General features: G+C 42.5%; 1 protein-coding gene across 1 annotated transcript in view; it reads left to right on the forward strand.

The window, feature by feature from the left end:
- Positions 1-15,236, forward strand: part of dner (delta/notch-like EGF repeat containing) — a 58,340-nt gene that overhangs the window by 38,919 nt on the left and 4,185 nt on the right. The window contains exons 5-8 of the mRNA XM_084558352.1: positions 445-593; positions 1,777-1,930; positions 2,549-2,662; positions 11,272-11,505. Coding sequence (XP_084414478.1) covers positions 445-593; positions 1,777-1,930; positions 2,549-2,662; positions 11,272-11,505 — 651 coding nt within the window. The remainder of the gene's footprint in view (positions 1-444; positions 594-1,776; positions 1,931-2,548; positions 2,663-11,271; positions 11,506-15,236) is intronic.

A 15,236-nucleotide genomic window follows, 5' to 3' on the forward strand; every position in this document is an offset into this window, starting at 1 on the left:
CTCCAGAGAGAGACAAGGCAGAGAGATAGACTTTCTATTTTGGTCACTATAAAGAAAATAACTTATTATTTTTTGGCAGCAATATGTATTTTTCCCAAAGCATTGATAACAAGACTCTACGGGCATGCTAGAAAATGTGTGTGACTGCATCTGAGTTTAGTAATGCAGAAAGAATGTCTATCACTCTCACCGTATTAATGTAGTTTAGCTTTTTAGCATGCTAACTGTGCAGCTCATCAGAATATCACAGGTTTGCCAACATTTGGGCAACGTATTGGACACTGGAGGGAGTCAGAGTCATCCTCTGGGCACCATCAATGTCTTTTCAAATGTTCTGATCTATCACATACATATTATTGTGCTTCAAGTTAAAAATACCGTTGTGTTACATTAATCCAAATGCTACATGAACCGTTTATAATACCCTCCATTCTTCTGTGGTAGGTGTGCTGCGTGTGGGTTCTCCCACAGCCCCGGAGGTCACCCTGCGTCTCAACCTGACGGTGAAGGCCAGCAGCTGTGTGGAGCCCGGCAGCAGCTTCAGTGACCCTCAGTGCTCAGGGAAAGGCAAATGTATCACACAGCCCTCTGAGGTGAGAATACAGGGGAATGAAATCCTCAGAATGCAGGAGGTCTCTTTTCTTTCGTCAAGGCCACCTTCCAGCTTAAAATGATAAAGGAAAAAATGCACAATTGCACATGCAATTGTTTTACGCTTTCAAAGTTGAAGTAGAGCTAATAACTGGTGAGGTGAAACATTCATTCATTCATTCATCTTCTATACCCGTTTAGTCCTGTTAAGGGTCACGGGGGTCTGCTGGAGCCTATCTCAGCTGTCATCGGGCGAGAGGCGGGGTACACCCTGGACAGGTCGCCAGTCCATCGCAGGGCTAACACAGAGACAGACAACCATTCACACTCACATGCACACCTACGGCCAATTTAGAATCACCAATTAACCTAATGAGCATGTCTTTGGATGGTGGGAGGAAGCCGGAGTACCCGGAGAGAACCCACGCAGACACAGGGAGAACATGCAAACTCCACACAGAAAGGCCAGCCGGCCCATGGATTCGAACTGGTGACCTTCTTGCTGTGAGGCATCAGTGCTAACCACCTCGCCACTGTGCCGCCCAGGTGAAACATCTGAATGGAAACAATCAATATTTTCCTACTACAAGTTTGTGCATGCATAGTTTTAGCAATGGTTCACTTTACACCTCATTAACATATCGACAGAAAAAGCTTCATTTCCTTAGTGCTAAATTATCAGAGCCGCATCATTGTGTTTGGTGCTCGAAGCTTCTGATTTTTAATCACAATTACATTGCAGAGAAAATCTCCCTGGATTTCACTTAATAGCACAGAACATTTTAGAGCTCTGTAGAGCTCTGAAGATAGAAGGGGAAAAGGGCTGCAGTAGAGACAGAAACACCCGAGTTCAGCCCGTGTCCCTGTATCCAATCACTGAACAAAGAGAAGAAGCATTAGTGACTCACTAAGCGTGAAAAAGAGTAGAGGCCGAGGTGTCCCAGAGGCCTTTCATTGTGTCTGCTTTTACGCTCAGTTTCTCATTATCGTTCCCCTCACTGGTCGAGAAAATCAAACTGTGTCGCCGCTGCTCATAATTGCATCGTTGTATGACTTGAATTATATTACAGTCTGCAATCTCGTTATATCTTCTTTACAACTTTCACTTTCTTTCATCTCTTTCTCTCACGTTTCACCTTTAAGACTCATTGATTTGTGGACTCTGTGCGTGGTTGTATTCTGCAGAGCACCTTCTTCTGCGAGTGTGAGGACAGCTACACCGGGATCTTTTGCGAGGAACTTGACGCCTGCCACCACCGACCCTGCCGCAATAATGGCACCTGCACTGATGTCAGACAGGGGGGTGAAGGACGCAACTTCACATGCACCTGCCAACCAGGTGCGTGCATGTCTGCTGCAGCAGATGTGTTTATTTCCGGGCTGTTTTTAATATACTGCTTCACTTGGAGGACCCACAGGAGTCTGACAGTGTGGTGTCTTTGATTGGAGCTGAAGACTGACAGCCTCTTTCAGATTGTTTTAGAAAATGTCTGAATAAGAACATGAGAACGGGGGGAGTGTACTGAACTTTTGATCTTGTCAGATTTATTTTGGTACAGTGACTTGAAACAAGGACCTCTGGTAAGGAAAGTAAATGTCGGACGTGACTACTGATTGCCAGTCACTTCCCATTAGAGAGCAGGGCTAACAGGCTGGGTGTGAGTGGCTAATGAGAAAAAACAAGGAGGTGGAAATAGACAGTAGTCAGGGCTGTCAGATGTAGCTTTACAAATGGATGTGTACTTTCTTGACACAAGATGACTCATCTATATATAGATTTATTAAGATGAATCACGTTTAATAATGGTTTACTTACTAGTTACTAGAAGGTTTTAGAATTTTATGGATTGCTGATGTTGCACAACGCAACATACCTGAGACAATACAAACCCTAGCCCTAAAAAACTCCAAAACATTTCAGATCAAGCAGTCTGATCATAAGCTGTGTGTTTATCAGGTTATGAAGGGGAGCGTTGCCAGTTGTTGGTTGACCACTGCCTCTCTCAGCCTTGCAAGAATGGAGCCAGTTGTTTCAGCAGCCTGGCCGGGCCCAGGTGCTACTGTCCCGAAGGTAGGAACTGCATTATTGCATGCTGGAACCAATCGTGTGCTTCCTTGTGTGTGTATGCTGTAAATGAACCAAAAGGAATGAGTGAAGCTGCCAGATATGCATGATCTTCGCGTGTATAATACAGCTCTGAGACTCTTCAAGATCTCCTGACGTTTGTGACTCAGAAGGAGAGACAAAGAAGAACACGTAGAAATTTGTATGTTGCATGTTTTTAGCTATCTGATCCCGGTTATCATAGATGCTGTGTGTCTGCAGCGTGTTTCACAGTATCTGTGCTGCTGCTTAATTTAAACCGTCCTCCTCCATCCTAATTAGTCTTCATAGCCTCAGCGACCTGCATCAGTCCCTCTGGGGAAATGTGTGACCGCAAAACTGCTTCAGAAACATAATTCCTCAAGAAGAGCACACTGGTTCTGCAGTTAACCACACCATGCACACTGCAACGTATTCACATCTTAAAATACAGGGTAGAAAAATAAGTCACAGTGGACATCAGCACATAAAAAAATAAAACACACACACCGTTTGGATGGAAAACTGGCAGTAAACTTGTTTTGTTGTTCCAGGTAAACACCCAGCAGTCAGTAAATTCTCGAGCTGGACGAGGCTTCACTGACACAGCAACACCTGACTGTATTATTAATCAAAGCTGCCAAAAGAACAAGGCAGTAATCCACTGCTTGTGAATTTATTCTCATAAAATGAGAGAAATGCTGGTGAACTCTGCCAGCCCAGGCTCTGCAATGAGATTTGCCAAAATTTGACAGGATTATTTGTTATTCTGTGTCAGAGTAAACTCTGATTAAAGGACAAATGATCCATGGATGAATTTACAGGTAACAGAGAATTTAAAAAAGTGAACAATAAACCATCCAAAACAAATCCATTTTACATGGACTTCCTCATCTGAGACACGTTCTCTTGGGTCAAATGTTACAGTCAGGTGCTGCATTTATGGTCAATAGTTCTCCACTAGTGATCATAATAATAAACCCATCAGAACATAAAAACCTCACACAACCACCTTAATCTGAACAATCAGATTAAGGTTGAGAGAGGTGGTGTAAACCAATCATTCATTCATTTTCAGTAACCGCTTGTCCTCTGGGGGTCGGCAGCCCATATCAGCTGTCACTGTGCAAGAGGACAGGTCACAGACAACCATTTACACTCACATTCACACATTTAGAATCACCAATTAACCTAGCTGGAGCACCTGCACACACACCCACATGTTTTGGGGAACTGACAGTCATCTGAGAACCACTGAGTTCAGTTTTGGAGAACTTGCAAGGGGTTAGAACCCAGAACCATCCTTGCTGTGAGGCATCAGTGCTAACCACTACACCCCTGGCTTCACGAGCATCTATGCTGGCATCACCTGTGAAAACGTGGGTCCATCTTGTTCAGTGCTGTCAGTAGTGTCAAGTTGGGAAAAAACGTTTCCTTTTGTGTAGATTTGAGGCTAAACAGCAGGTTTCATTTTATTTAGTGTCCATGTAAACCGTTAAGTTAAGATATCGGATCAAAGCCATGCCGTGTTTTGTCAGTGTCAACATAGCCAATGACAGCAGGACTTCTTTCAGTAATAGTACCAAAATACCTTGGAAGCTAGCCTGAACGTCACCATCCACAACATTTTTGGAACTCGATAACAAATAACAAATAACAAAGCATGAGGATTAACATATTCCCACACTAATCCTGGTGCAGAGATGATGAGGGTGTTTGTTTTGAACAAATGCAGGAGGCGGTGAAAATCAGTAACCTGGATAAAGGAAGAGCTCCACTCATACAAACACGAAATGGCAAATCAATGGAAATGGATTTTTTCATTTTAGGACAAGCTGTTAAAACAATCAGGTATTCACCGTCTCAGAAATCAATCAGAATGCTTAACAACAGTATGAAAAAACATATGCAAACACACACCCCCATAAACAAATATTCTCTTTGTCTTAACTGGTAAGGTTCAAGAAGGGCAGTGTTCACAGGACTGTATCTTATCATCTGATCCACGTTTAATATCCTTTATAGTGTGATGTAAAGTTTCTGAGGGTGAGTAAATACTTGATCTTAAATTAAAAAAACTGTTTTCATTAACACTCCTTTGCACATTTTTGTATGAAACCGCCCCATATTGTCCATAGAACGGGGATAGAGAACAAGAGTAGAGGAAAGATAATATGAAGTTTGTAAAATTAGATCTGTTGTTCTCTGTTGTTCCTCCTGCATTCATTTCCCTCAAGGCAAAATCTCTATGTTTGGAACAGAAGTCACATTCTTTTCAGTATTTCTACTTTGCATCTTCCATTGGTAAAGACTCAAACGGCTAAATGAACATACACAAAGGACAATTTCTTTTTTCCTTGCTGCTTAGTGCTGAGCCAGGATCCACTCTCCCAACCTCATAAATCACCTCCAAGTTTTCTTTCAATGTTTCTGCACAGACACAAGCGATAAATAAAATGGTGGGTGGTATGACTGCTCTAGTATCTGTCATTCGAGATGCATCAGCATTGTGATCACAAGACCAGCCATGACAGCATGAGCTGCATTTTTATTTGCTAGATGCACCCTGCGGGGATCGAGATATTTTCATTCCCGTTTGTTTTTCTGACAGCCGCATTCCTCAGAAAAAAACAAAACAACAAACTTCCAAAGATAACTTGAGTCAAGTAACAACTAAATGGACTAATGTGGAGTTTGGGAAATCAGACCATAGGCTGTTAATGGTTTTAACACACAGTCGTGAATGTATTCGTGTTAGAGGCTTCAGTTTGAGTTTCTACATTGTTGAGGCCAATAATGCCTGGCTCTAGCCATTTTGGTGCCCTAGATGAGATTATAGCTTGGCACCAAACCTCATGATTTTATTAAAGCAAGTCCACTGAGATGCCCTTGGGACATTGTGGATCTCAGGTACATTTTGATAAGCTTCAGTTTGGAGAAGTTCCTCTCTGCAGTGGCTTTTAGAGGCCTCTGCAAATGTCTTCTCAGTATGTAGAGTAGATTAGCTGTTACTGTACAGTACAAGCAAAACTTGTAGCTGCAGCAAGTGATGTGTTCAACATAGTGTGGCAAGGGTGAATGAATTATTATAAGTAGAGGAAATAACCGACAACGCCACCTAGGGAATTGCACCCCAGGAAATACTACTTCAAAAACTGTAATGGTTGAAAAGCACACAGATTCGTTTCTGAGACAGACAGAGACGTATTTTTGAAAAGCAAAACAAATTTTATTAACACTAATAATGAAATAAACAGGGACTGGAACTGCTGAGGAGAAAATAAATCAACAAGACATTAAGGGAACTGAAATCTCTTTATTATAATCACTAAAAAAGGGCCCTAACATTCAAATCTAAAACTAGGTGAAAATATGTTAAAATGTTTAAAATTACCAATTCAACATAAACTACCGAAACTAAAGAAAAGTGAGTGGAGGCCACCTATAGGGTGAGGCAGACTACACTGAGGAGTGCCTAGGGGTGCTACCACTACTCACCTCGTGAAACACAGCAACACAGCAATCCTCACAGCAAATACGGTGCAGTCTACAATCGTGTACCGGTGCTTCTACTCACATGCTTAAGTGTAGGAACCTCACCAGGGGTGCCTAGCCTCACTACAATGTGGCACTCCACTACACTGAAAAAGAATAGCAAAACAATTACAAACAAGTAAACAACTGAATAAATGAACGAATGAACCCAGTTGGTTTTAACAGTATAATCAAAATAATAACTCAACCAAACGAAGTCATGAAGCCCAACAGGGCTAAACAAAACCAAGCAAAGGGCAAAGAAGGGATAAAATGAGCACTAAATAGTAAAAGAGGGCACGATGAAGGGGCTCATCACTAAGGGCAAAACAGCAGCAGGTAAATGAAGTGAACCTACAAAAAGCAAAGAACTAGTTAGCCTGGTTCATTGTACTGCAAACGATCATATAGGGGCCATAACCCTACTCACCACCTTGTATAGGGCACTAACATCAGCTTGCAGGGGACAACAATGGGGCTTGCACACAGCAACGTCGGACCATACTAAAATAAGGGAGCCAGTTAGTCAATCCTGCAGTAAGAAATACTTATTAGGTACATACAATGCCAAGACACCTACCTGCAAAACACCAAACACTGGGCCACCACAGACAACAGGACAGAAGCAGAGAGCGTGATCACAGGCCACAGGTGACCTATATAACCTGGTCTTAATTGAGGGAGCGGTCTAGGAGGAGTCAGGCCTGAGGCCACACCCACAAACAACAACAACAACAGCAGCTTTCCCACTACAATAGCATAAATTATTATCTATTCACTATTATTGTGCATTATTTAAATAAAAGAGGTTGCACTGCAGTTATATAGTTACACAGTAGCTACAGTAGCATTACTGGGCACCTTTGCTTTATTTCAACTTAGCTAGCCTCTAGCTAGAACAAATGAAAAGTCAAACAGCATTTTGTTAGAAAAGACCACATCACTATACACAGGAACTCCTTTTTTGCCTCCGCTTTCTGAAAATTGCACCTGAGGGCTTGGACGATGACAATATGACAAATATGACTTGTTACTCACACTGGGATGTGGACCGATAATCCCCCCGATTATCTTAATTTTTGAGACAGAGCGGCAGGGTGCCAGTCAGGCCTGCAAATTATTACTATTTACTATCATTTATTTTTTATTTATGGTTTTAATAGTTCTTCCAGCATGGGGTTCCCGCCTAGGCAACCCCCTTGTGGCCTATGCCAAGAGCTATGTTCACTTTACAACCGACAAAGTTACAAAATGGCAAAGTGTGGCCTGCTTGTCAGCAAGTTGCTCAACCGCTCCTTGACGTTGGTGAAAAGTGGTGAAACACATACGAGTGGCTGATGCTTCTCTGCATTTGTCTCTCTGCATCACTTTCTTCCATTGAAATATTTTCCTATCATAGTGTGACTGTAAGGTAGCCTTTTTTAGCAATGCTATCTCCTACACTCCTACATCTCCATGTAGCATCAGTCTGGTTCACTGATAAATACAAACAGTTTGTATTCATTTGAGCTTATAGCACAGCTACACTCTTCCTCTTTTTCTCACAGTTGCTATTGAAGTTGTCTCAGCTTTGCAAATGGCGCGTTTATGTCCATTCTGACCGCAATTATCCACTTCAGGATCTCCCAGGGGAGATCTATTGAACTCTCTTGTCCAGATCATCTGTTTCTTACTGAACACCCTGGATAAATGCAGACACTAGCTGTATTCTGTGTCTTTTGCAGAGAGGCAAGAACAAATCAAGGGTATCTGGAGGACAAGAAGACAAAAGGCTGAAAAGGGTTTTTACCGGTTTGTGCCTCAAAACCACCAGATACTCCAGTTATTCAATGTGCAAAAAACGAATTCACTTCCAAGTAAACTGGGCACAACACAAAAAGTACGTAATAACATATACCACTGACTGACAGAACGTGTCCTGCTGCTGGAAATATGCAGGGAGCTATCAGGAAACAAAGAAAAGAGAGAAAAGTAGATATCTCTAATGACCTTATACCATGACCTGAATGACTGAGAACCTTCACAGACAAAAGTAGATGTAACTTCAAATGATGCTTCTTTCGGATGCTTCATATGAGCTTCAACTTGCTACTTTGTTTTGCACCTTTGAACAAAATGTTGGCCTTAAACCTGTAGCCACTATAATGTAATGGAATCAAAATGGATTTATTAGACGAACTAAACACATTGTAAATACTATTATAAACCACATGGTTTGAACAGGTTTAAATGTTTCGCTGTTCTGTGGCTCCATGGTGTAATGTTTAGCACTCTGGACTCTGAATCCAGTAATCCGCGTTCAAGTCTCGGTGGAACCTGACTTGCTGTTGAGCTTGTCAGCTACTTGTTACGAAAGCTGATTTAGAGTTAAAGAGACAATTACCTATATCTCCCCTAGATCCATGGTGCATGTCATCTGAAACGTTTTAGTGTATTGGATAAATCCAGAGAATGAATTTCAAAGTGAACTTATTCTCACTTATATACATATATATAACTGCTTCAAAATGAGTTAAAACAGTCTGGGAGCCATCCTTGAGTCAGAACGTTGTTGCCCATGCTCATGTCCTAAATATACTGTTAGGTAAAACATAAATAACATGATTGTGACTGACAATTGTAGCATCTATGTCTTAGCTCTGTGACTGTCTTCTAATTTGTCTCAGATCAAGGTGGAGGGCTGAAGAAGTGAAGCCTGTATGAATGTTATTAATAAAATGAATTTCACAGGCGTGTGCAAGAACATTGTGCACTCTTGACTCCTCACCAGAGGCGCTCATAACTTCTTTTCACTTATGCTCACCGACAGAAGAGTGTGAAGTGTGAGTGTTGGTGCCGGCGGTGCCTCCAGTCAGAAGTAGAAGGGCGGAGGAGTGAGCGGGCTGGCTAAATTTAAACTGTTAACTCCTTGGCAGGTTTGAATGCTAGCGGCAGGAATGAACAGACTCCTCTCTGTCAGCCAGCGCTCATGTCACAGTGTGTTTGTGTTTGTGCTTCTTTAGATAGCATAGACAAATAAGCTGAAAATAGAGGAAAGACATAGAAAATGAGCTTGAGTTCTTAGAGCAAAGGGCCAAACACGGAGGGAGGCATGGGATTAAATAATGACAGAACAAATACAAATCATTAAAGCTGTGTGTGTGTTTGGCATGTGTTTCCAAGCGTATAAAGACAAATGGAGAAGACACTGGAAAGAGGCAGAGGAGGGAAAATCTAAGAGGAAGAATTTTTTTCCTGACTGCTGCAGATTACTCCCGTCTCTCGGCTGAATGATGAATGCCCCATCTCACACAGTGAAGTAAAGTCTTGCAGATCAATGGATGCCTGAAAGAGATCTCTTCATTAGTTCAATGGAGTGTGCACTCTGGTGCGGTCAGCGCGGGGATTTACTACGCCGTTACTGTAAATCAGAGGACCCGCACATAATCTATCACCGCAAAGGTGCGCGCATGTACACAGCAGAGTCTCTCTCCTCTCTGCAGTACAACGGGCTGCTCTCATGGGAGGAGGAACAGAGGAGGAGAAGCGGTGAAGAAAAGAGGCTATTTTTAGAAGTGGTGGATGGCTGAGGGAGGCAGAGGCTCACAAACTAATGAGAGGAGGTGAAGAAGAAGAAGAAACCGGTGGCACACAAAGAGAGAGCACAAAAGAGAATGAAAGCACGGGTCTGCACAGAACGAGAGCCCCCAGCATGACAAAAACCCAACGACCTTCCTCCAGAATTTCCTGTGTTAGCATACCAAGAATCAATCTCTCGGAAACCGATGTCACCCTAAAACAGCGAAAACTGCTGCTAGAATGCTAGGCAGTGATCTCGTAAAGTAGAATTTGACATTTTGTTTCAGTTTTTTGAGGATCAATACCACACCTCTCTTTTCTGTGTGCTAAATACGAAGGCCGTTAGCATATCAGCACCCCCAAGTTAACAGAAGAAAACAGGTATGGCACACAGCCATGCAACAGTTACAGACACTGAGTCTACGGATATGCCTGCAGGCACCGCTATCTTGTTTATTTGGTGCAGAAACAGAAATGTAAAAACACATAGTTTGTAGTTTGCCAGCTACCTCACTCTTTCCTGGCAGCGATGACAGCCATATTTAAAATATTGTGTAACTTCTACACTAAATTATAATTTTTACAAGTACGCACAAGAATTAAACTTATGTTTATCATGTATTTAATGTTTGGTTTGTAACCAATTTAGCATGGTTTGGAGAAGCTCAACATTTTTGAGGGAGCTAGTTGTTATGCTCTGTTGTCGGACTTTAATCATCTCCTGGCTCTCAGTGAATACTTAATACCCACACATGGGAGCAGTATCAATCTTCTCACTGAAAGCCAGGCAAGAGAGCTATTATGTGTAATTCTTAAAATTTTAAATCATTGCTGAGAAATGAAAATGTGTAATCCTAAACTGTCTGCGAGCTCTGAAATTATAGCATGTGTCAAATTATACTCCTAAAAAAACATAAAATTTGTGTGCATTACAGTATGATTTAGCGACCAGGTCTGCACTCCCACTTTCTGGTTTTCACTGGAGGATAAGTTGTTCTTTTTTATTTCATTATTTATTTTGTTGCTCCAAGAAGAGCGTGTGATTTTATCCTATTGTCCCATTGTGTTTATAGTCCTTGGTGCTGACGCAGGCATAGTTGTGCAGTAATTCTGAAGTACTCTTAAAGTTCAAAAGTGCAAATGGAACTTTTATCCAAGTAAACAATAAACAAATCTCCGCACACACTGAAAAGTCTAGAGGTCTTTGTGTGCCCTCCTGACAACTTACGACACACAGTATAAATTTATTTGAGTGTATTCGCATTAAGAAGTGCTTTCAGCCCGAAAAAGAGTGAGCATATTTTATTCCAAAATGGCTGTCACATATCGCATTGCGCCGGCTGATTTGCATAAACATAACCCCTGCTGCGCTGCTCTGCATGTCTTAATCTGAATCTTCAAAATGACCAAAGAGTTTCATCTGACTGAGGACATTTCTTTTATTTATTTTTTTTTTTGCATTGCTTCCAATGATTCTCTTCCTCTCTGCATCCCACCTCTCACAGGTTACCAGGGCGCAACGTGTGAGCAGAAGGTGGACCCGTGCGCCTCCAGCCCCTGTCACAACAACGGGACGTGCTACGCCCAGGGCCCCGGCCCCCTGGGGTTTGGCTGTAGCTGCACAGCAGGCTTCACAGGCCCCACATGCGCCCAGCTGGTGGACTTCTGTGCCCTGAACCCCTGCGCCCACGGCGTCTGCCGCAGCGTGGGCAACAGCTACAGGTGTCTGTGCGTCCCAGGTGAGCTGTGGTGCCCGACGTCTCTGAGACTGACGCTTTCAGTGAAACCTCAGGGTGCTGCCGTCTGCTGGTGTCATAGGGCTGCGAGCAACACATATATTTAGACAAAATCAGCTGGAGGTGACTTAGATCATCTCGTTGTTTATTGAAAATATAAAACTGAGATAAATTTGCATGAATCTTCATACCTTATCATTTTTTCCCCTAAACTTTGTTTGGTAACTGAACTTATTTCTGCGTCTTTGTACTGCAGCTATACGTCTTTGTCAGTCTCACTTCCAGAAGTGTGTCTGTGGAGGGATGAGACAACCCATCTCCCATCCATCAGAGTTTGCACCAACTCCTCTGTGAGACTTGGAATAGTTTTTTCTTTCAAATTCACCTTAGGCCTGGTTCAGTCAAAGATACAGTTTTACAGTTTTCTTCGCCTCTTGAATTCTTCCCCTTAACACCAACAGGCTTGTGCTTGTGCTGATCTGCAGAGGTTTTTCTGTGATCACCATAAATCTGAGTTTAAGAACTGCTAGCACAGTTTGGTAACGCAACAACTTGTTTGGAGGCCAGTCGTGGTTCAGCATCCAGCTTAATCAAACATGGCATGTTTGGAAACTTGAGGCCTCTAGTGCACACAGAGAGCTCACTTTACAGAGAGCCAGGAATCAGTATTTACACATTGAGACATTACCGCTTTTTTTAATGAAGAAGAAGGAGTAGATGTCATTTTAAGATTCTTAATGACATAATTAAAAAAAAAAAAAGGGGGAAGATATTTTTAACTGTGAACCTAATTCTAAAAACTGAAATCAAGTATCTGGTTTATGTTAGAAATGAGAGAATAAGGAAATCTGAGGAGGAGGTGATTATTTTCTCATTAATTTCACCAGAAATATAAAAACATAAATATTAAATGACATATACTGTGTAGGACATTACTACTATATGAAAGCTATTTCTACCGCTGACTGAGCCCTTTAACTTTCCATTCAAAATATCAATAACAGTCACTTGCCTTTATGGCCCTCCCAACCCTCAGACCGGGAGCATGTGCTTGGTCTTGTCCTTCAGAAATCCATCCATGTTTTGAAGATACCCTTTGGATCTTCTATTGCTATACACTACGTCTGTCTTTACCACCGGTGCATAAAGCTCAGTGATATGTAAAATGACGATGACTCGTGGCTGTAGATATCACTTGGGCTGAGTGACGAGTTATTTTTAGACGACAGTGCCGCTGGTGCTGATGACTCCGTGATCAAATCAATTGAGTGGAATGATGACTTATCATTATCCATTGTCTTGCAATTACCTTTGCTGGGATGGTGAGATTGATGACTTTCCCGGTGGGCCATAAACATAATTTGACACCCCTGCTGCTCTCTGTTTATACCAGCTGTCAGTCGAATGTATGAGCCACTCTCCAGATCTCAGATATGACGCACCCATTCCCTCCTCCCTCATCTCAGTGCATTATAACCGCTCATTTTCCTGTTTCTTTTGCAATATGCCTGAAAATATTGAGAAACTGAGGTAATGATCAGTTGCTTGTCTTCATGCTTCATTGTTTCATTCGTTACCTATTACTGCTTATCCTACGGAGCCTATCTGAGCGGTCATTGTGGGCGAGAGGCAGGTCGTCAGTCCATCGCAGTAATACTCCGTCTTGAATCTTGTAATTCTCAGATAAAGATGCAGAGTCTCTGCAGGACATATGTATTACTGTACATGTATTTCACTTGTGACAACTTCTTCAAAAAATGTTCTCACCTGGGGAAACATTTCAACTGTGAAACTTATTCAACTGATAATCTCTCTTTATTCCTTCTTCCTCCATGTTTATTCAAAAGCTCCTGCTGTGTCCTGGTGCTGAGCGAGCGCCCACTGATTTCCATTTATTCAGATATCTTACTCTGTCTTTGTCACAGTCTGTGTCTTAATCTTTTCTATTTTGCATTTCTTTTTCATTTTTTTTTCTTCTGCTTGACCTTTTTTCTTTCCTTATCTTTTTCCTGCCTGCCGGTTACCTCACGTAATTTACTTCTCATCCTCTGTTGTCTGGTTTCCATGGCGAAGCAGTTGACTTAAATGCCCAATCCACCGTCAGCGTTTGCGACTATGCTGGTAGAGCAGATGCTGCCATCCAGTCAAAAGACTCTGCTCAGGCAGCCCTGTCTAATGGGATTGATGAAATTGGCGATTTGTAATTAGCGTCCCAGGCATCACAGGGAACACACACGCACACAATGTTTTGACCAACATTGTCTTTTCCTCCACCTCATCAGAATGTATGGACGCTTGCATACCAGTGTGAGTGTGAGTGAACATGAATACACTGGTTTGTGTGACCGTCTCCCTTGTGTAAATGTGTGGGGCTGTGTAAATGCCCACTGGCTGTTTCGAAGAAAGCTGCTGGGGGGCTGATATGTAGAAGGATCCGTCCTCCAGCTTCCTGTAATCCAGCTCACATGAGAGGCTGCCAGCCCACAGAAAGCAGACAGAGTCTTGGAAAGCCACTTGACATTTCGCTGGCATTTCACAGAGAGAGAACCCTGGAGGTGCTAACTGGGCTTCTCATTAATTCCCGTTCTCTCCTCCCCCAAACACACGTTAGATGCAACCCGGGGAGGGCTGGTTGAACCTATAGTCAGCCCTGGGACCCAAATGAGAAATACACTCAGTCATAGCTGGAGTGGAGAAAATGAAAACAAATTCCAAAGTCTTGTGTAAGAACTCAAGAGACATTGCTCCTCTGGTGATTTTGGTTCTCAGTTGTAGATGGTACACTTCAGTGCAATGTAATGGTTCAGTTGGGACTGTGTGCAGTTATGCAAAGGCACACCAGGTGTCAGAATAATACAAACACAGTCACTGGCAGTTTAATTACTGCTTAAATGAAGGCTAATTTTCTAAATTCTAAAAGGAAACATTGACTGAATTGCAAATTGCACATTATCTTCCTCAGTCCATGTTGCACAGACATCGTTGTAGTGAACGTTAAGCACAATCAGCTGTGGCACGTTTTCTTTTATTTGCTGCTGCCCTTTACATGTTTTCCTTAGCTTACAGATATTACTGAAGAGAAACAGAAGAGATGCGCATTGACCGTGTGTTATTCGCTCTCACCGTGTTAATATCTGTTTCAGGCTTGTTCTGCCTCAGTACACAGCTGCCATCCTATGGAAAACGCAGTGCACTGCATGTCATTTGACCTTGCGCCCAATCCCACTGAAGCTCAGCGGCAAAATACCGGCTTCACAGCATACTCGTGCACATACTGTGCAACTAGGGTCAAAGTGTACAGGCTGATGTACGTTACTAGGTAAACACAGAAATGTTGCATTTAGACACTCTCCAGGAGGACACTGGTGTCAAAGGTACTGTTTTACTGTTTAAAAGCTCACCATGAGCAGCAACAATAAAAGAGGAATGCACTACTTTAACTCGTTCTCTATTCCTTTCAGCTGTTCCTTTCAGGCGTCGCCACAGTGAATCATCACAGTGATTTCCATCTCACCCTATCGTCTATATCCTCTCCTCTCACACCATCTACCTTCATGTCCTCCTTCACTACATCCATAAACCTCTCTCTCCTCCCTCTAGACCTCCCGCTTGGCAGCTCTAACCTCAGCATCCTTCAACAAATATATTCTCTATCCCTTCTCGGAACATGTCCAAACCATCTCAACTTGGCCTCTCTAACTTTATCTCTGAAACATCTCACATGAGCTGTTCCT

This window comes from Chelon labrosus (genome assembly GCF_963514085.1).
Source record: "Chelon labrosus genome assembly, chromosome: 13".
NCBI lineage: Eukaryota > Metazoa > Chordata > Actinopteri > Mugiliformes > Mugilidae > Chelon > Chelon labrosus.